At 56.2% G+C, this 20,864-nt stretch overlaps 2 protein-coding genes across 2 annotated transcripts; both read right to left on the minus strand.

Annotated features, from left to right (window-relative positions):
- Positions 1 to 1,542: 1,542 nt before the first annotated feature.
- TRIM47 (tripartite motif containing 47) lies at positions 1,543 to 8,967 on the minus strand. The gene is made up of 6 exons (XM_054278906.1): positions 8,236 to 8,967; positions 6,525 to 6,620; positions 5,794 to 6,024; positions 5,054 to 5,249; positions 4,310 to 4,384; positions 1,543 to 2,899 (listed from the first exon to the last, which is right to left on the minus strand). The coding sequence occupies exons 1-6, from the start codon at positions 8,965 to 8,967 to the stop codon at positions 2,274 to 2,276; spliced, it is 1,956 nt and encodes a 651-aa protein (XP_054134881.1). The 3' UTR covers positions 1,543 to 2,273.
- A 3,942-nt stretch (positions 8,968 to 12,909) lies between these two features.
- TRIM65 (tripartite motif containing 65) lies at positions 12,910 to 18,669 on the minus strand. Its single transcript, XM_054278907.1, has 6 exons — positions 18,196 to 18,669; positions 16,132 to 16,227; positions 15,830 to 16,060; positions 15,402 to 15,573; positions 14,986 to 15,066; positions 12,910 to 13,908 (listed from the first exon to the last, which is right to left on the minus strand). Exons 1-6 carry the CDS (start codon positions 18,631 to 18,633, stop codon positions 13,379 to 13,381), a joined length of 1,548 nt encoding a protein of 515 aa, XP_054134882.1. The 5' UTR covers positions 18,634 to 18,669; the 3' UTR covers positions 12,910 to 13,378.
- Between the last annotated feature and the right edge of the window lie 2,195 nt (positions 18,670 to 20,864).

The raw sequence follows: 20,864 nt of genomic DNA on the forward strand, positions 1-20,864 counted from the left end.
ACTCTGGCGAAACTCCTCGCTGCAAACTGTGGGAGTTTCGCCTGAATAAATTGAGATTTGGGGCGCAGACGTGGGAGATCTCTTCCTGCAGAGAAGAATGTTCCTTCCCTTCCTTGTGCTGCCAGGATGTGACCATGCACAGGGGCACAGCCCTGCCTTTCTCCTGGCACCAGGAGCTCCTGCCACCCCGTTCTGCCACCCCTGGGCACAGCAGCCTGCTCTGTGTCACCCGTGCTGACATCCCGTGCAAGGGCTGAGCTCTGGCGCCAGCCAAACAAAGAGGGTTTGGAGCTCAGGACGCAGGGAATGAATTCCCATCCGGACAGAAGTCTGGGCAGCGTTCCCACCAGCCAGGAAAGGCCAAGATTTCAGCTGAAGATTTCATTCTGGAAGCCTCACTGTTCCTTTTCACGCTGCTTGCTGGGTTTAGGAGTCACCTCATGCAGGGGAGGAGGAGGAATTTGCAGACAGATCCCAGCAAGCCCCTTCCCAAACTGACTCACCAGCCTTGCCCCAGGGAAGGGGTGGCTGCATTCAGACCTTTCATCCACTAAAATATCCTAATTTTCAGGGCATTGGCAGCTCTTCCTGCAGCAGCAGAAACTGGCAGCTCTGGCAAAGGAGTCACAGTTAAGGAGCTCTTTGAGCCTCAGCATGTAAACGTGGCTTTAACTTCAAACCTCCCAGCTTTGTGCCTGCCTTTCATTCACATTCACATTTTTCCCTTGGCTCCACTTGAATATAGCGCTAGATTTCCAGCTTATCCTTTGGGGAAAAAATATATATAATCTCATATATTTAGCTGAATGGGCTGTTTATTATTCCTGCTGGTTGTTGCATCATCCCTGACTCACTCATGCCACTGAAGAACCTGACTCTCTGTATTTTCTCTCCAGGTGTACATTACACAGCACCACGGTTCTGTAAAGCAAGCTTTGGGAGGTAGGTAGCAAAATAACCCTAGAAAAAATAAACTTTGGAAAGGCACGCTGTGCTGAGACAGGGGCTGCTCTGTGCTGCCCTCACAGGCAGTTATTTCTGTGTTTTCTTTCTGAAAAAGCTCCCTTAGGACATGTGAACTGGCAGTTTTGTCTCTCAGCCTCGAGTTTCCACCTTTCCTGAAGGGAACAGTGTTCCCTCTCGCCTGAGAGTAGTTTTTGTTAATTGTTACTTATTCCCAGAGTCCAAAGGGTCATTTGGTAGCTGAATGATGCTGCACCTTTATGGAGGCACTCACAGCTGTCCTAGAATACTAAACCAGACCATTTATCTCTGGGACATATTCACAGCACCGCCGTCACTTAAAAATCTCTAAGCTAAGGGGCAGATTTTCAGCTCAAGTGTGCCCAGGGTTGGTGTTTAACAGTACTAAAATCCCCCAGACAGTAATGTCATCAAAAACATGGGGGAGAATTTGGCTGTAAAGCTTTGCTAAGAATTGCTAACAATTCCAAAGAATGTGTTTGCTTAGAGCACGTCCTCAAAACTTGGTTTGTGCTGTTCCCTCCCTCACCTCCAGGTGGGAACAGTGCTGCTGCCGGAGGTTTCTCCCTTTCCCAGCCGGACAGAGATCCTTGTTTCACATTTGCAGCACTGACGGGTGAGCAGCCCTGCAAGGAGAGGTGCTGCATCGCCCCAGCACCGCCCCAGCACCACCCCAGCACCAGGCTCCTCCACATCCCTCTCCCTGGAGCACCATCTCGCCCATGCCAGGGCACAGAGGTGATGGGAAGGGACCATGTCTCCTTGGGGGGTTCACCTGGTCCACACAGGGCTTGCTCCATCAAAGGCACTTCGTGAGGAGCATGCAGAAGGTGACAGTGAGGCAGCACTAAAAAAAGCATCAGGAACAGAGCCTGAGATAAGGCACAAAGCATCTGCACAAGTCGCCGGGGCAGAGCGAGCAGAGGTGAAGCAGAGGGACTGGGCAGGTGGCCAGGGCACAGCTCCAAATCCATGTGGCACTTGCGAGCAGCACACTTTACCAAGAAAGGCTGTGGCAGTCCCCGATGTCCAGAAAGGGAAGCTGAGGGGCAGCAGGGAGCAGCACAGGGACTGGCCCAAGCTCGCTCAGGGGCAGAGCTGGCACTCGGATCCAGCCCCGTCCTGGCCCCCAGCCCTGCCCATCAGGAGCCCCCATCCAGCCCTGGGTCCCCAGCAGTGCAGAGAGGAGGGAGGGCTGCCACAGAGACAGACAGGGCTACCAAGGAGAGCTGGCAATAACCTGCAGGAGAGGCTTCTGTGGGTCTGTCCGTGCCCCTGTGCCCGGGCAGTCACCGGCGCTTCAGCACCGACACGCAATCCTTCTTCAGCGGCCCGATCTGCAGGTGGGCGTCCACGCTCTCCAGGAAGAAGGCTGGCTTCAGCTTGCACGAGAACAGAGAGGCAAACTGCCGGTTGATCTTGTTCTGGAACGGGTCAAGCTTCCCCTTGGCAGAAGGGGAGACCTTGAGCTGCTGCAGGCAGGTCATTTTGGAGTCCTTGACTCCGTAGAAGGTCAAAGCCTTCTCGGAATACTCCAGGAAGACGCCGATGGTGTGGAAGAAGGGCTGCTGGATGGGGCACTCGAAGCCACCAAACCAGGCCACGTAGTTCTGGCCGTTCCACTGCAGGCAGCAGGAGCTGTCGTTCCTGCCCAGGCGCCCGTGGCTGTACGCCTCCCGTGGGTCGAAATCCTCGGCGATGACCCCGATGCTGACCCAGCCGTCGATCAGCTCCACCTCCCAGTAGTAGTTACCCCTGTTCATGAGGTTCAAGCCCAGCACCTGCTCGCAGTTGATGAAGCGGGTGGGGCTCTCCGGGTAGGGGATGGGGCACAGCACCCGCTTGGCCCCCTTGGTGCCGAACAGCTGGATGAACTTGTCAGCCGTGTCGCTGTCCAGGTCGATGATGAAGGCAACTGTGAGGGGTAAGAGGGAGAAGTGAGCATGTGGAGGGAAGTGCAAGGAAGTCCTCCCTGTCCCAGCCTTTAATGATGAGCATGATCCTTTCCCATCCCTCTGTCCCCTTGCTTTAAATCCCATGACAAATTTCAGGCTGAATTTTCAAGGCTGAATTTTCAATTCATCCCCCATGAGCAGGATGAATACAGGTAACAGGGCAGAGGGGCTGCTTGATGAGCTCAACTGTGATACCAGACATTGGAGAATCCACCTGACAGACTGGTGGTAAGGAAATGGCACATAAAAGCATATTTCAGGTAACCATAGATAAATGCAGTTGAGAGAGACCCCAAGAAGAGAGAACAGCCAGGTATGCCACAGCTTCAAACAGGCAGCCCCCAGCCAGTGTGGCCTTGGGTAATGTGAGAGCCACTGATGGATCCCAAACAGAGGGGATGCCCAAGGAAGTTCTTCCAGGGAACAACCCTGGGCATGGATCACATCAACTGCATTGCAGTCTGAACCATGGCATGGCCCAGTCTGACAGCAGAAGAGCACACCCTCCTTGAGCCCAATTCTTCTGCTCTGTGCCACTGAGGCAGACCTTGTCCCCTAAGGACACATCAGTAGGTGATCCCATATCCCCTGTAAGGCTGGGGACACACAGGTGGGGTGTGGGAGCTCAAGCCCAGCCCTGCACCCTCCAGCCCCACTCTGCTCCACCACTGTGTGATCCCTGCCATTCTGCTGCTGCAGACAACCCTCACCAGCCCAGGGTCCTGCAGCAAACAAGGCAGACAAACACAACACACAAACTCTGGTCTAATTTAAAGAGGATCCAAATCTCCAAGGGCTGGGAAGCAGCAGGAGTTACACAGCATGCTTGCAGCGCCCCTGGGGCAGCTGGGCCAGCAGAACCACAGACAAGGGAAAAAATCCATCAGCTAACCAGGCTCTGGCTGTTGTCAGGAAAGCCAGGAGGCCTCCCTGTTAGGCAAGCAGAATTTCCTCTGCTGGTGGCAGAGCTCCCACAGCAGCTGGATCAGCGCCGGGCAGGCGGGAAGGAGAGAGGAAAGGGAAGATGGGCCTTAGCAACAACCCAAAGCAGAAGTCCCCATCAAAATAAATAAAATACCACCAAACCCACGAAGAAAAAGGTGAAGGAGAAGGACTAGTCACTGCCTTAAAACCTCTATCTTAGCTTTATATATATTACTATATTCTAAAACCTTAAACTCTAATTTTTCTATTATGTGATGTTACACACTTCATTGAAACTACACACCCCTAATCCTAGTTCTGTTATTTAAATTTGGAAGCCTTTCTCCACAGCCTCAGGTTAAATGTAGAGTTCTCTTGGGGGTCTGTGCCTTTCAGCACAGAAAGCCCAAAACTCTCCGTACCCAGGGTTCCCACACCCCACTTACATTTCAGGAAATAATCACGGCTCTCCAGGCAGGCAGCATTGTTTGACTTGTCTGGAAATCGGGATTCAGCCAACGCTGCAGAGACAGGGACAGAAGGGTTTGCATCAGCAAAGGAACCAAACCACCACCAAGGGGGCACCTGGAGCATTGTCCCCTGCCCCTGATGGCACCCAGCTGTCACAGCCCCTGCCAGCATCCCCACTCCCCCTGCACATCCCCTGTGGCTCCCACACAGGAAAGGACAGACACCACTGTTGTCACCCCAGGGAGGTGGGCAGCGGGGCAAGGAACCAGCTGCAATTCCCATGGGCATCCCAGAAAATGAGAAAGGAGAGAGCTCAGGTTCAATGAGACAGCAAGGGAGAGAGCTGCCACATCAGCTCTCTAACCCTGGCATGTTTGGGAGCCCACAGCCTGCCCTGTGAGGAGGTCTGTCTGTGCTGGGAAGAAGAGTCCCCTTTCACAGGAGGCCACTTTGGCCACCTGCCCCCTCCCACAGGCCCTGCCTAACTCCCAGGCTGTTTGTTGCTTCTCCAGTCTCCATGGAAAAATTCACAAAACCTCAAAGAGGCGTAAGCCCAGACAGGGATTGTGCAACGTGCAGGGAACCCGTGCTGAGCAGCTTCCAGGGCTGGAAGGACAGGGGCCAGCACTCACAGGGCCATGCAGCCACCTCCCACCCACACAGGGAAGAGGGAAAGGGACAGGGAACCCTCCAGGCAGAGGGGATGGGGGAACACAAACCTTCCTCCATCTCCTGGCAACTCAATCCATCAACTCCTTTCCCCTGCAAGTGGTTCCACTGGTTTTTGCAGGCGGTGGACAGCACATCCTTCATGGCACCCACGGCTTGGGTGCACTTGGTGAAGTTCAGCTCTTTCTGGAAGCTCAGAGGTGGAGAGAGGTTTTCCTCCATGGCTGCTTTCAAGGCCTGAAATTCCTGAGCCAAAAAAAGACAGAGTTTCAGGAGGTTTCAGACAAGCCAAAGTTGTCTCTTGTTCCAGGACCCCACCCGGCCCTGGAGGATTTGGGATCTGGCAGCTTTCAGGACTTGGCCCAAGGACAGCATAAGGGAGGAGAGCTCTTTCCCAGCCACGTGTTCCTGGCACCTTCTCCTCACTCCCTTTCAAACCCAGACTCAGACCATGCCCACCTCGCAGGCAGCAGCATCTCCTCCCTAAAATGTCTCCTCTTGCTGGGCTCCCAGGGAGGAAACAGTAGCACCCCAAACTCTTGCTCTCCCCCACACCCAGGTACCCCCTTGGGCAGCACATCAGCCTGTCCTGGGTCAGACAGGACAGAAGTGGTGGTGATGGAGGGGAAAATCTTGGATGGCTGGTCCCCCTGGGAGAGGGCAGGGGAGAGGACTGTGCCAGTGAGACCCAGCAGCCTGCACATCCCAGGGTTCCTGGCGCCCAGCTCCATGGGAAATGGGACAAAAGCCCAAAACACAACATTGCCAGCTCCTTCTTGCCCCATCCCACCTGGAGGAAGTAGATGGTGTCGGTGCTGGGCACGTTCTCCAGGCTCTGCTTGCACTGTGCCAGCTTGGCTCGTCTCTGTTCCTTCCAGCGCAGATCGGCCTCGGCCTCCCCCAGCATGGAGCGCTCCCCGTCCTCGATGAATCCCAGCACCTCCTTCTGGAAGGCTGCCAGCACCCCTGAGGCCTCTGCAAAGAGCTTCTCAACCCTTTCCCTCTCCTTTGTGGCTGCACCCTGAGTGCAGGGAGAGAGGTGTCAGGTCAGGGTGCAGGAGAGCCACACTTGTGCCCTGCCCAGCTCGCTGGAATCCCCTGACACTCCATCACCCCTTTCACCCAGGAACTCAGATCACTTCACAGTGCAGCTCTCAAGAGACCTGGCTGGGCAGTGCCACTCACTGCTGCACCACATTTGGTGTCCCCAAGGAGGAAAGTGTTTGCACAAGGGCCAAAGGGACAACCACCCCATGAGCCTGGGGAGAGAGGATGCCCTTGCATGGACCTTGCCCTGTTCCTTCTTCCATTTAAAAACTAAAGCAACCAGAGATGCCAGGAGCATTAGCAGAGATGAGGAGAAAGAATCCTCAGGGGTCTTTGCCAGGATCACCATAGATTCACGGTGCTCCTGTGAGCATCATCTTTACAGCCCATGCACCCCAAAATCTCACAGCCCCTTCTCCTCCGCCCCCAGCCCAGCAGAGCTGCAGCAGCAGAGCAAAGGCATTGCAGAGTCACCTTGATGAGCTCCACCATCTTCTTGGCCTGGGTGATGGTGACTGCCAGCTCCTCCAGCTCATTCTCTGCATCACTCAGGAATTTGGCTTGCTGGGCCTGCAGACATGAAGGACAAACACTGAGCTTTACCCCCAGTGCCAGTGGGGGCCCAGGGCATTCAGCCTCTCCCTCAGCTCGATCCACAGAGCCTCTCTGACCGTGACCTCGCTACCAGGCTTGGGGTGAAGAATGCAAGGGGAGCCACGAGTTGTTTTCCTGTTTTCCTTCCCTGCAACATTCAACCTGCAAACATCCCTTCTCACTCAGCTGGAAAACGAAAGGGTCATGTCCAGTTCCATTTCTCCACCCTGGTCCCAGCGGAAACCAAACAAAACAGGAATTTGAAAGCAAACCCATCAGGCAGTGATTGCAGCTAAAACTGCTCTTAGTGAGAACCCAGGGCTGGGAAAAATCCACCTGGGTTTGGTGCAGAAGCTGAAAGGCAGGCCTGGAGCGCTCAGAAACTCAGCACAGAGTCCCCTGGAGGTTTCTGTTTAGGAGCAAAGCAAACCAGCTCCGGAGCACGGGCTGCAAAGGAAGCACCTTCCGAGCACGGCGTTTCCTGACACGCTATTGTTGGCTCATCCATCGCCCATGACGAGGACGGGTCCCTCGGGAGCCGGGAGGGCGCTCCCCAGCCAGAGCTCCCAGCTGATGCTCAGTGCCCGTTCCCGGGGAGCAGCTCCAGGGGCTTTCCCCGTGCATCCATCCCAGCCCGCAGCCCAGGGCGGTGGCCGAGGGCAGGCACAGAGGTCCTGCAGGCGACATTAAGCAGCGCCTGCTGAGGTCTGACAGCTCCTCAGGGCGGGGATTACACACACTTTCTATTTTAAGGTGCCCCATGACTAATAACGCCGATAAAAGGGTTTTCCTGCAATCCTAGCAGCCCATCAGGAGGGGGAGCTGGTTGGGGCTGGGCTACTCCTTGGAAAAGGCAAACTCTCCCAAGGTCTCCAAATGCCTCATGGCCATGCGAGATGCCAGCACACCGCGAGCCTCACAGGTTCCCACCTGCCTGCAGCCCCACACTTGCAAGGCAGCAGTGCCCACGAAGGCAGCACCACGTTGGGACTGGAGCCCCGGCTCCTGGGAAGGCTGTGGGTGTGAGTTTAGGAGGTGACTCAGTCACATCTGGGAACGGGAGTGATGGAAAAACCCGCGCTGCCAAAACGGCAGGACACAAAAGGCTGGGGCAGCGGGAGCGGCGGCCGGGCCGGCTGCCAGCGCGGGCGAGCAGCGCCTTGCCGGGGCTGTGGGAACGGGACGGGAGCGCGGGGGCGGCCGCTCTGGGGTGTCCCGGGCAGCCTCGCCCCAGCCCTGCACCCACGGCACTGCCAGCTCGGCTCCGCACCGGGAAACTCCCCCGGGATGCCCGGCAGCGGCTCTGCCCCGATCCCCGTCCCCACCTGCCCATCCCGCCCCAGGCCCAGGGCTCCCCGATGGCGCAGCACCCTGTCCGTATGTTGGGGTGCAATTCTCCTAGGGTGAGAGTACAGCACCCCCCCGCCACACGGCATCCCACCGGAGCTGCACCTGCACACACCGCACCTGGGGGCTCCCCGTGGGTGCAGGATGAACCCCTCCGAGGGATGCCGCGCCTCACAGCACGCCCGACACCCCCACACCAGGGTCCCACCCGCGCGGGGACCTCCGCGCCCTCCCCACCCCGCACCTGCTTGTGCTCTCGCTCCTGCTCGAGGGGCACCACGTCGTGGGCGCGGTGCTCGTGGGCGCGGCAGCGGGAGCAGACGCAGCTCTGCTCGGTGCGGCAGAAGCCGTCCAGGGGCTGCAGGTGGCGGGGGCACAGCCCCTCCTCCAGCCGCCGCAGCGGGGCCACCAGGCGGTGTGCGCGGAAGGCGGGGGCGCGCCGGTGCGGCTCCAGGTGCGCCCCGCAGAAGGACGCCAGGCACACCAGGCACGACCGCTCGGCCGCCACGCGGGACCCCGGCGGGCACACATCGCACAGCACCGCCGCGCCTTCCTCCCCCGCAGCATCCTCCTCCTCGGCTCCCGGCGCCATCGGGGACGCGCCGGCCGGGGACGTCGGGGTGGCGGCGGCCGAGGACGACGGGGACGAGGCGCCGGTGGCGGCCGCCAGCAGCGGCAGGAGCTCGCACAGGGCGCGGTTCTTGCAGAGGCGCAGGGCCGCGGGGACGGGCTCCTGGCACAGCGGGCAGCGGGCGGCCCCGCCCGCCCCGCCGCCGTCGGGGGGGCCTGGCCGCTGGCGGAGCGCCTGCAAGCAGCCCTGGCAGAAGTTGTGTCCGCACGGCACCGTCACCGGGTCCCGCAGCACGTCCAGGCAGATGGGGCAGCACAGGGGACCCTCGGGCAGCCCCGGAGCCGCCAGCGCCAGCCGCAACGCCGCGGCGGAGGACGACGGGGCGCTCCCGGGCGCAGCATCCATCCCTGAGCGCCCCGAGCGGCCCGGCCCCGCTCCCAGCCCCGGCGGAGGCGGGCGGCAGCCGCGCCCCGCCCGCCCGCTCCGCCTCCCGCCGCCGCGGCTGGGGCTCCGCTCCCCGCCGTGCCCTCGGGGCTCTGACCCACAGCATCGCCCCGGCACCCGGCCCCAGGCGTGTGGGATCTGCTCCCGTCTGCTCCTTCTCCCTGGCATGGGCCGCCTTCGGGGAGATCAGCCCCGAGGGGATGTCACCCTGCTGAGGATGTGCTGTCCCCCACCCAGGGTCTGCCGCCTTCGAAAGGATCTGCCCCACGGGGATCTGGGCCCTCCCCAGCGTTCCATTGCTCCCAAGGGAAGCTGCTGACTTTCCCTCAATCTCCCATTCAGGGAAGCTGTTGCCAGCCCATTCCAGCCCCCCTCCCAAGGACCTGCTGCTCCCCTGGAGCATTCCTTCCCCCTCTAGGACCTGCTGCTACTCCACTGCTCCCCAGGTGCTCCCCACCATGGGGAAGTTCCTGAGCCCCCCCAGTGCAGAGGTGCAGGTGCTTTTCTGGCAGCCCTCGTGTCCAAGGACTACACCAGCCCTCCCCATGGCCAAAAGGGTCTGCAGTGCCCAGGTCTGGCTCACTGTCCCCTTTTCCTCTGGGGTCTGGCAGGAACTGGCAGGCACCAGAGGGCTGGGAAGCCCCAAAGTGCTTTTAGAGCGAAGATCTGCCTCACAAGATCTCTGGATCCTTTTTATGCAGGATACACGGACAATTTTTGGACTTGGATAAGTTCCCAGGTGCATGCAAGGCCTCACCCAAGGACAGGGCTGCGAGGAGCAGGGAGGTGTTGAGTGAAGCAGGAAGCACAAAATAGATCATATCTGTCCTTGAAGAAGAGGACTGAACCTTTTAAGCGTTTTGTCCCCAAAGGAAAAAATGATGTGATTCATTCCCCAGGCATTCACATCCCCAGCACTTCTGAACCCAGTGCCCAGTTTTACCCTGTTAATCCTCACCAGCATTCCCACAGGAGCCGGAGGAGACATCGGACCTGCAGTCTCGTCCTTGGAAAAACATCAATGAAAACTTTAGATTTTCTTCTGTGCCTGTGGATGCCATGGCACAGAGAGAGAGAAATGGCAGGCATTTCTCACCGTGGCTTGTGAGAACTTCCAGGGAGTTGTAAGGAAGTTGTTTATAACTTGTTAGTATAAACAATCTGCAGGTTGTGTTCTTCTACTTCGTCTTTGTGTTCTTCTCAAAGTCGGTGTGTGAGGAAGGTGTTTTTGTTAAGTAGCCAATCAAACAGAATGTATGGTATCACCCCATATAAACCGCGCGGTTCTCTTGAATAAAGCTTTCTTTGTTCTTTCTACAATCCTGCCTCTCACCTGTTCCTGTGTCACTCCCGGCGCAAGGGTGACACCTGGTGACCCGCCGTGTGTGCTGCTCCGGTGCCTTCGCAGAGTGCGGCAGACCCCCGGGCCCCCCGCCGGACCCCCCGGGCTCCCTGGGTCCGGACCCCCTTTGTTTCCCCCAAAGGCACCGGCCTTTCCCCGCACCCTTCCCCCGGGCTTGCTCCGTGGGGCTGCCCTGATAACGGGACCTGCGGGACTCCCCAGAGCGTGGACGGCGCCTGAATTGCTGGGGCTGGGTGCCGCTGTTTCCGTCATGGGGGATTGGCATGATGACGACAACAAGGATTTTTCTGTGTGGAGGCACCTCCTTTTCTATGGGGGGTCCTCGGTGCCTGACGCCTCGTTGATCGACCTGTTTGTGTGGGCCAGGACTCCTGCGCTCCCGATGGGCATGGCCGTGGCGTTTGACCTGGGCCGGTGTCAGGAGCTCTGTGCTCTGCTTGCGGAGGAGTTTTACAGAGGGGATGATGCTGTGCCCCCTCTCCTGGCTGTGTGCGACACGCTATGCGCGGCGCTCCGGGGCCGGGCCGGAGGTTCGGACAGGGGCGGTTCGAGGGGCGGGGGAGCGGCCGGCGCTTCGGACAGACAGACGATCGTGGGGTCGCGGCTCGCCGTCTGTGCGGTGTTCGGCCCCCCCTCTTTGGGGGGTTCGCTGCGGCAGAAGTTACGCCTTTCCTCGCCCCTGGTGCCGAAGAACCGGCGTTCTCCCGGTGCGGTGCCTTTCCTCGCCCCTGCTCCCGAAGCCGCGGGATCCGCCGGGCCCACAGCAGCCCCGCCTTTCTCCCCCCCTGCCGTTTGGGTCAGCATTCTCCCGAACCACGGGGGCCGCAGTTCCCGGTGCCGCGGGCCCCTCCCGAGCAGCCGGACCGGGCTCGGTCGGGCTCGGTTCCCGCCCCGACGGCTGCCAGGACCCCGCGGATCGCTGCGGCAGCTTCCCCGTGGGCAGCGGCGGAGCCCGCACAGCTGCACCGGCCGGGCCCATCGTGGCGCCAGCCCCAGCCGGTGTCGCGTTCCCGCCCGGTTTTCTCCTCCTTCCCCGTGGCTCCTGCACTGACAGCCGTGGCTGTGAGTGCGGCTCCGGCACCGTCTGTCCGGGCGGTAATTCACGCAGCGGGCACAGTGCCTGTTCCTCATTCCGGCGGGGCGGCCGCTTCGGGTGGCTCGGTGTGTTTTACACCTCGGCCGGGCAGCCTGCGGTGCCGGGGATGCCGTCGGCTCCGGCTGTGCCGCCGCTGCCCCGTCTCAGGTGGCCGGTCCGCCGGTGTCCCGGCCTGTGACTGTCCCTTCGGGTTCGCAGCCGTTCGGATCCGGACCCCTCTATTAAGGTGCCACCTCCTGTGACCCGCTGGGCCCTCCCCGTTCCTGGCTGGGCACTCGGGCAGCGCTGATGACCGGCGGCCGGTCCCCCGTTGGGGGCATGCTGCGGCGGGAAAGGGCCGGCAGCGGCGGGAGGAATCGGCCTCTGCTCGTCACCGCTGGACACTGCCTCCCTGCAGGGTGACTGACAACCCCCGCAGCTTTTGGGACGCGGTTAAGACACGGGGCTCGGAGGATGAGGGTCTGTTGGGGGGAGCGGGAATGTCACGGTCTGCCTCGGGGAAAGAGGAATGTGGCCAACAGGCAACCTTTGAATGATGACCAAGATAATGACCAAGATGACAACCATCAATCAGATGGCCCTTCCATGAGTGGGGACTGAATTTCATCCTGTTTTCTGAAAAAGACTGTTATGAATTAGAATAAGTATATGACTTCGAATCGATAGTGTATTTTGTGAGACGATCACAAGACCCAATCTCTCTGGCCATTACAATCTGATCTGATGGAGGGACCTCTGGAGCTGTGTTTGTTCTCCTTCCTGCAAGGAGGAGACTGCAAACACTGCCTCTATCTTTAAACAAAAAAGGGGAACCTATGGATGCCATAGGACAGAGAGAGAGAAATGGCAAGTGCTCCTCACAGCAGCTTGTGAGAACTTCCAGGGAGTTGTAAGGATGTGATAACTTCTTAGTATAAACAATCTGCAGGTTGTGCTTTTCTACTTCATCTTTCTGTTCTTCTCAAGGATGGTGTACGAGAAAGGTGTTTTTGTTAAGTAGCCAATCAAACAGAATGTATGGTATCACTCCATATAAACCCCGTGGTTCTCTTGAACAAAGCCTTCTTTGCTCTTTCTGCAGTCCTGCCTCCCTCCTGTTCCTGTGTCATTCTCAGCACAAGAGTGACATGTGCCAGACCAACCTTGGAGCAGAGCAGTAGGAAACCAGGTTTCCTTAGCACAGTAAATAAAGCACCTTCAGGCTCTGCTGGTCGCCCCAAGGGTTGGCCATGGGCCCCATGGGGACATGGAGGGGCAGGATGGGGCCCTGCAGGGATGGCTGTCAGAGAAGGGGTACCCAGCTGCCCCCACCCCCAGTGCTGCGGGGTCCCACATCTCCCAACAGCAGCAAGAAAGAAAGCAGCAGTAAGAAAATAAAGATTTATTGGGAAAAGCAGCATCGTACAAAGAGCTGCAGCACAGAACCCAACCCTGAGAAGTTGCTCTGCCTGCTTGAGAACAGCAAGAGGAACCCAAGAAGGGGCTGGGGGGAGCAGGAGCTGCCTGCATGTGAGGCTGTGTGAGCACAGAGGTGCCTCTGAATTGTTTCAGAGCACCCCGTGGCAGCAGCACCTCCCTCTGGGGTCCCCCTCATCCCAAACCTTCCCCAAGTCTGGGAAGTTTGGCAGGGATAGAAGAAAGAGGAAAATCTCATTTTATCATCCTCCTTATTTCCCTTGCTCTGTCGGCAGGGACAACTCCAGCCCTGCCATGTGTCACTAGTGTGATATTTGCATTTGCAAATCAAACAGGTTAATTTACGCTAACCTGTCCCCATCAGCTCTTGTTAAAACACTGCACTCCACACCTGCCCCAGCACTGAGGCCCCACTGCACCACGACAGCCTCAGCTGCAGCTCCCCTTTGGCACAGCCTGGCACCAGCCTGGCCATGGCTCGGCGCGGCGGCTCTGGCTCAGTCCCGCTGGCACAGCGTCACCACTCGCCCCTCACACAGCCAGAACACGGGGTACAGGGGCTCCGTGAACACGCTGTGGAAGGAGTGGATGAGTTTTGTCCTCTCCCCGAGGCCGTAGAAGGAGAGAAGCCCCTTGCCATAATCCAGGCTGACCCCCAGGTTCTTATAGAGCTGCTCCTGGATTTTCTGGGCGCGGCCCTCGTGCCAGGCCAGGTAACAATCCTCCCTCACCTGCAGCCCCCAGGAGCCCCCATCCAGGCCGATGTTGAACCTGTGGCCCTGCTGCTGCTCGTGGGGCAGCCCCCGGTAGGTGACCCCCAGGATGACGGAGTGGCTGGAGATCTTCACCTCCCAGTAGTGGCGCCCGGGGCCGCAGCTCTGCGTGCACAGCACCTGCCAGGGCTGGAAACGGGGGCCCTGCCCCTGCCCAGGGACCCTGCCAGCACGGTGCTTGGCTCTGTGGGCACCTTTGGACACCTCCAGGTACCTGTTGGCTGTCTCAGAGTCGAAGGTCAGGTTGCGGTGGTCTGGGGGAACAAGGGCACGGATGGAGCTGAAATGGTTCATCAGACCTTTGTGCCCCCCCCCAGCAGTGATGGGGTTTAAATTCTGTAGGGCTGGCTCCCAAAATGGAAGGGAACAGGTTGTTTGGAGGGCAAGGGTAGTGGGGAGGATGCAAAACCTGTCGTAGAGGGAATGGAAAAGCCCAGAAATAGCTGTTGAGGCAATGAGACACGATGCCTTGCACAGTCCTTGCACAACCCAGCTCACAACTGAGTGGCCATTGTGACCACAGTGGCTCTGTGGCCATTTTGGCAGGGTTGTGCTTGGTTTTAAGAGCAAAAAGTACCAGTGCGGGTTGGGAGAGGGGGAGAAAACCAGGTGTTTAGTGAGCAAATATGGTATTGCAGGGAGTTACTCTCCTCTGCATGGGCTGTGATAGCTCCTGCCATGGGCATTCCCTGGCCACCAGCACCTCACCTTCCTCCCCCAACACCTGGGCCTGGCAGCTGGCTGGGCTCCTGCCCATAAATAACAGGGGGTTCCTGTTAATAACCCTAAGAAGGCTCTGTGGGACCTGAAGGAAGGAATTCCTACAGGTCCCATAATCAGCAATAGTGACGTGACCAACATGGCATAACTCAAACCTCTTCCCAACAGGGAGGAGATGGGAAGAGGAGCACAGAGGAATTTCCTAAAAGCAGGAGAGGGCTGGCCTGGGGAGCAAAGGGGACATGAAGGACTGCAGCTAGGAATGCTGAGGCCATATCCCTGGACAGAGAGCAGTGACTGCAGGCAGGGCTCTGGGGCTCTGCCATGCAGGGCAGTGACTGATCCAACACCAGACAGCCCCAGTTCCATGGGAAAGCACTTCCTGGTGCTGCTAATCCCCCATGTGGGTCCTTTCCCATCCCAGCCCATCCACCCTGCCCCTACACCACCCTTCTCTCATTGAGGGAGACACATTGGAAGAACCAGGACAGGAGCCCCTGTCCCTGCAGCCACAGCCACCCTCCTCCCGGGAAGGAGCCTGGCTTGGTGACATCTCTTCCTGCTGGGGACCCCAGGGAGGTGCTGTCCCTGCAGCCCCCTGTGCTCCTTACCCTTCAGAAGCTCAGCTCGGAGCTGGCACTTGGGGAGAGGGGCCACAGCCTTCACTGCCAGCTCCTGGGCATGCTCTGGCTCTGTGGAGGATGGAAACAGGCTTTTGGAGCAATGCCACCCAAAAATTCTTTCTTCCTGGCTTCATGGGAAGAAAAGGAGGAGGAGGAGGAGAAGGAGGAAGTCCATTGTATCCAAACCTGGGAGCAGCCATGTGCCACCATGGTTCAGCATTCCCAGCAAGGAGGGGCCACAGGGAGGCCACCCATTCATGCCACTCCATCTGCTGACCAGTAAATGTGTGTCCCATCCCAAACCCCTGTGCCCAGCAGCTGTGTCCCCAGCAGTGACACAGGCCAGGCTCATCTCCAGCACAACTCAGAGCCCTTCAAAGTGCCCCTGAGAGCAGGAGGGTTACCTGGGCCAGCAGGGCTGGGGGCTCTGGGGGTCACACAGCCAGGCAGGTCCTCCAGCAGGAGCCTGGAGATGCTGGTCAGGATCTCAGAGATGGGCTTGATCACAGCAGCCACATCAAACTCCACGGGCACCAGCACCTCTGGGCTCTCCAGAGGTGGGAGCAGGGGGAACTCCTGCAGACAGACACACAGACACCATGCACCAGTCTGGGGAGGACTCTGCAAACCCATTTGCATTCACTATGTCTCCCAGGGGGCAACAGGGGCATGCCAGCATTGCCCACACAACTTTTCAGGGATCCCCATAAACAGCTCATCCCCGCAGCCCCATCACATCCCTGAGCCAAAGTGAGGACGTGTCCCCAGTGGGAATGGGTTGGACACGATCCTGCTGCCATCAGAAGGGGAGGACACAGTGCCAGGGTGGTACCTGCAGGAAGGTCCTGTGCTCAGGGCAGGCCAGCAGGCTCTCAGCCCTCTCCCTGTGCTGCCCAAGGACATCCAGGCGCTCCCTGCACAGGTCCCAGTTCTTGCCCACACGCTCCAGTGCTGCACTCTGCTCCTGCTCAATCCTGGCCACTGTCTGACGCTGCAAATCCTCCAGAGCTTTCCTCAGGTGGGTGAATTTGCTCTGGATCCCATCTTTGAGCTCGGAGCAGTCCTGGGCAAGAAGAGCCATGAGAACCAGGATGCTCCCCTCCACAGGCCAGCACAGGGAGGCTGCAGTGTTACCTTGATGCTCTCTGTCTGCACCTCCAGCTCCTTCATTGTCTGCTCAATCCTCTCTGCTTCCTCCTGGGCTTTTTCCAGGGATTCTTTCAAAAAGGTCTGTGAAAGGAGGCACAGAATAACATAGAACAGTTGGAAAAGTCCTCCAAGATCATCGAGTTCAGCCTATGACTGAACAGTCTCAACTAGCCCAGAGCACTGAGTTTCACAGCAGTCATTTCTCCAAGTCATGTCCAGTTGTACATGCTGTGGAAAAGCCCAATGCTGCCCACCTGGCCCCCAGGACCCTCTCAGGGCTGCAGGACAAGCCTAACAGGGAAGGAGGCAGCTTGGGAAGGGGACTCTGTGTCAGGATAACAAAGAAGTGATTTTTTGTGCTGACCTTCACCCTGTTTTTAGCTGTTTCCTCTAGATCAGAGGGTAACAAATGTGAAAAACGCCAACCACTTGTTTGTAAAATTTTAAAAGATTAATAGTAATAAAATGGTTATAAAAATAGTAATACAATTAGAGTAATAATAATTTGGACAAATTGAATTAGGGCAATATGAGACAATAAAGACAAAGAGTTAGGGACGTCTGGGTACCTTTTTCTGGGCAGCACGAGCCTGAAAAAGGACCCACGTTAACAAAGGATTAACCTTTAAAAACAATAACCTGTTGCATATTCATACACCTCATACATGATGCATAAATTCCATTCAAACACAGGATTCTGTCCGGTCATTGTCAACTTCTTCCTTCTAATCCTAACAGCGCCTTCGAGGCAGGAAGAAGTTAGTTTCTACTGATAAGAGGGCAAAAAATAAATTATTTTTCTCTGAAAGATTTAGGTGTCCTGTGGCTGCTATCTGGTGCGAGTGCCTCATTCCTTTCTTAAAAAATCCCACTAACATAGTTCTTATTTTAACTACAAAAGTTACCTTTTAATTACAAGACTACATCTATTATTAAAATGTTAATACAGCACAATGCATACAGGAAATATCTGTGTAGAGCCATATAATATGCATTTTTCACCACAAACACACAGGGCCCCGTTCATCTCATGCTGCTGGATTTACCCAGCTCACTGCTGCTCCTGACAACACCTGGTTCCTCAAGGAGCAGCCAGGCACTGGTGGCACCTCCCTGGCCAGCCCCTGTCCAGCTGAGCTGGGCAGTCTGGCACAGTCGGGCACCATGTCCCTGCAGGATGTCGTGTGTGCCCGAGCTGTCACAACACCCCCCTGCTCCCCCATGGCCCCAGCTGTGTCACCCACTGTGGGAGGGTCAGGGGGTAGGATGGTGGGGATGGATGGAGACGAGAGATCTCTGCAGCCAGGTCTGGAACTTGGGGTTCATTGCAAAGGGCCTGGGTGCAGGGCCCTGCTGGGAGCTGCCAGCCACAGCTCAGAGCAGGCCCAAAGAGGAAGAGAGAGAAGGCAAGAGCATGGTAAAGAGAGAATGAGAGAGTAAAAGAGAGGATCAGAGGGCAAGGTTCCTGTTACAATACAATAAATCTTCTTCTGGTTGTGGAATTTGGGGTTTATTGCAAAGGGCCTGGGTGCAGGGCCCTGCTGGGAGCTGCCAGCCACAGCTCAGAGCAGGCCCCAGAGAAGAGAGGGGGAGAGAGGATGAGAGGGTGAGAGAGTAGAAGGGGTAAGAGAGCAAAGTTCCCGTTACAATACAATAAATCTTCCTCTCTGTTGAATATTCTGATTTTCACTAACCAATCTAGTACAACATACAAATCCTACAGTATTTACATACAGCCTATAAGAATCACTACATTACCATACTGTGTTACATTTTAAACCCTAAAAACTCCTCTTTGGGCCCCTTCTGCCAAGCTGGCAGGGTTTGCTCTGACCCTTGGGCCTGTCTGCAAGCAGAGGGTGTTGTTCCATCAAAAGGGGATTACCTTCAGCCAGCCACACACTGTTTTCCAGTCATTCAGTAACTAAGCGATCTCAAAGCTTGCTTTCATTTCAATCTCACTTATAGTTTCCATATTCCCAAAATCTTTTGCCAGACAATCATATTTATAAGGCTTTCCTGTTTCATCTCCCTCAACAACCCCCCCACCTGCTTTCTGGCTCTCTCCTCCTCGAAGAGCACCCTGCGGTGCGGGCGGCAGTCGCGCTCGGTGCAGATGCAGCAGATGCAGCGCCGCTCGTCCAGGCAGAAGAGCTCCAGGGGCCGCCCGTGCCGCGGGCACAGCTCGGCCGGGGCCGCCTGGCTCCGGTTCCCGGCACAGCCCCGCTGCTCGCCGTCCCGGGCCAGCTCCACCACGCCGTGCAGGGTGACGTTCTTCTCCAGCTTCGGGCACGGCTCGAAGGGCCTGCGGCACTCGGGGCAGGTGATGCTCGGCTCGGGCTCCTGCCTTTTCTTGGCCCAGTGGTCGCTGATGCAGTCCCTGCAGAAGTTGTGGCCGCAGGGCAAAGTCACGGGCACCTTGAACAGCTCCAGGCAGATGGAGCACACCAGCTTCTCCTCCAGCTTCTGCGACATGGCCGATGCCATCCTGCCCGGCCGGAGATCGGGCGAGGCGCCGGGAAACAGAAAAAACAGAAACTCGTGAGCGCGGAGGAGGAGGAGGAGGAGGAGGAGGAGGAGGAGGAGCAGGAGCAGGAGGAGGAGCAGGAGCAGGAGGAGGAGGAGGAGGAGGAGGTGACGCTGTGCCCAGAGGCGGGGCAGGGCTCCCGGCCACACTCCTGAAGTGACACCCGCTGGCTGTCCCCTGGTCACACTTACCGCCGGCTGGGGGTATTTGTACAAATCACAAACGGGACGGGGCTGCTGTGGAACGTGCCTTGAGCTGGTTTATTTTCCAGCATCAGTCTCATTACATGGGTATGACAATGGGAAGATGGCAGCAGCTCACATCCCAGGCAGCAGACCAAGAACTTAATGGTACAACTTACTTTATAAGTTTTTTGACCAATCACACAAAGCAAAAGCACGTTGACAGTAGTTCTATCCAATCACTACAAGCACACATACCTTTGGTTAAACAATGCTTGCTTATTTTGAATACAATACCTGCTTGTGAGCCTTAAAACACAATGCACAGAGCTCCATTATTAAGTTTCAAACTTCCTAATATCTTGCTAGATAAACTTTTTTGTAGCTTAGAGAGTTATTCTAGACAAGCGTTAATACACAGACCATTGTTCTATTTGTCCTTGCTTTTCTACTTTTTAAATATGTGAAAAATGCATGTATTTTATGATCGGCTTTTTGCAAATATTAAAATGAATATAGTATGTGTTGTGTTAGAAAGCAATGCTGTATTAATTTTCTTAAGCACTGTGTTAAATATAGTTTTAGGTTATAAAAAAATTGTTAAAATAGAAACTATGCTATGTAAGATGCTTTGTTTAACAGAAAGGACTTGCAGCGAGATAGCAGCCACAGGACACCTAGATCCTTCAGAGAAAGGGAATTTATTGCCTTCTTATCAGAAGAAATGAACTTCTTCTGGCCTTGGAGGCGCTGTTAGGATTAGAAGGAAGAAGCTGACACTGACCAGACAGAATCCTGTGTTTGAATGGAATTTATGCATCATGTATGAGGTGTATGAATATGCAACAGGTTATTGTTTTTAAGGGTTAATCCTTTGTTAATGTGGGTCCTTTTTCAGACTCGTGATGCCCCCCAAAAAATGTACCCGGACATCTGTGACTCTTTGCTTTTTATTGTCTCATATTGTCCTAATTCAATTTGTCCAAATTATTATTACTCTGATTGTGTTACTATTCTTTTTAACTATTTTATTACTATTAACCTTTTAAAAATTTTAAAAACAAGTGATTGGCATTTTTCACAAATAATCTTTCTGCTGACCTATGTCATGGCTACTGCTTAGCCCTAATCACAGTCCTGCTGTCTCTGGGGCCTGCCTTTTGCAGCTTTCCCAAAACCCTCTGATTTTGTGGATTCCCACAGCCCTGGCTGTGCCCCAGGCTGCAGAGGGAGGGCTGCGAGGCACGGGGGGACACCCCAGAGAGGAGGGAATGCTGCGGTGACAGCACTGGGGGACACCAGGAGGCTGACAGGGATCAGAGCAATGTGTATTTCCATGAACATGTTTATGGAACATGGAATGCTCCATAAACATTCCATGTTTATGGAATCCATGTGCAATTGGATTTTCACTCCTTTATTGCCTTTTGAGGGAACTTCCAGGCATCTCAGCTCTGCCAGGGCTGGGTCCCTGAGCTGAGCATGGCAGGGTGTGACGGTGTTCACAGGGCTCCCAGGATGAGAGAAGAGACAAGGATCTGACTCCATGTTTCAGAAGGCTGATTTATTATTTTATTATATATATTTTATTAAAACTATACTAAAAGAATAGAAGAAAGGATTCCATTAGAAGGCATTTATTATGATTATAATAAATCTTGTGAATGACCAGAGAATCCAAGACAGCTGGACCATGATTGGCCATCAATTAAAAACAACCACATGAGACCAATCACAAATGCACCTGTTGCATTCCACAGCCGCAGATAACCATTGTTTACATTTTGTTTCTGAGGCCTCTCAGCTTCTCAGGAGGAAAAATCCTAATGAAAGGGTTTTCCATTAAATATGTCTGTGACAGCAGCTCCCCCTGGCACAGAGACCTCTGTGCAGAGCTCCAGCCTGGGAACAGCAGAGAAGCACCCACTGCTGCTGCTGTGGCCACATGTCCCCTCCCTGTGCCCTGGCAAGGCTGTGGCACAAGGCTGTGGCACACACCAGCACCACGT

The sequence above is a fragment of the Melozone crissalis genome, unplaced genomic scaffold, assembly GCF_028551555.1.
Source record: "Melozone crissalis strain CALT ecotype California unplaced genomic scaffold, PUWL_Pcris_2 ptg000026l_1, whole genome shotgun sequence".
NCBI lineage: Eukaryota > Metazoa > Chordata > Aves > Passeriformes > Passerellidae > Melozone > Melozone crissalis.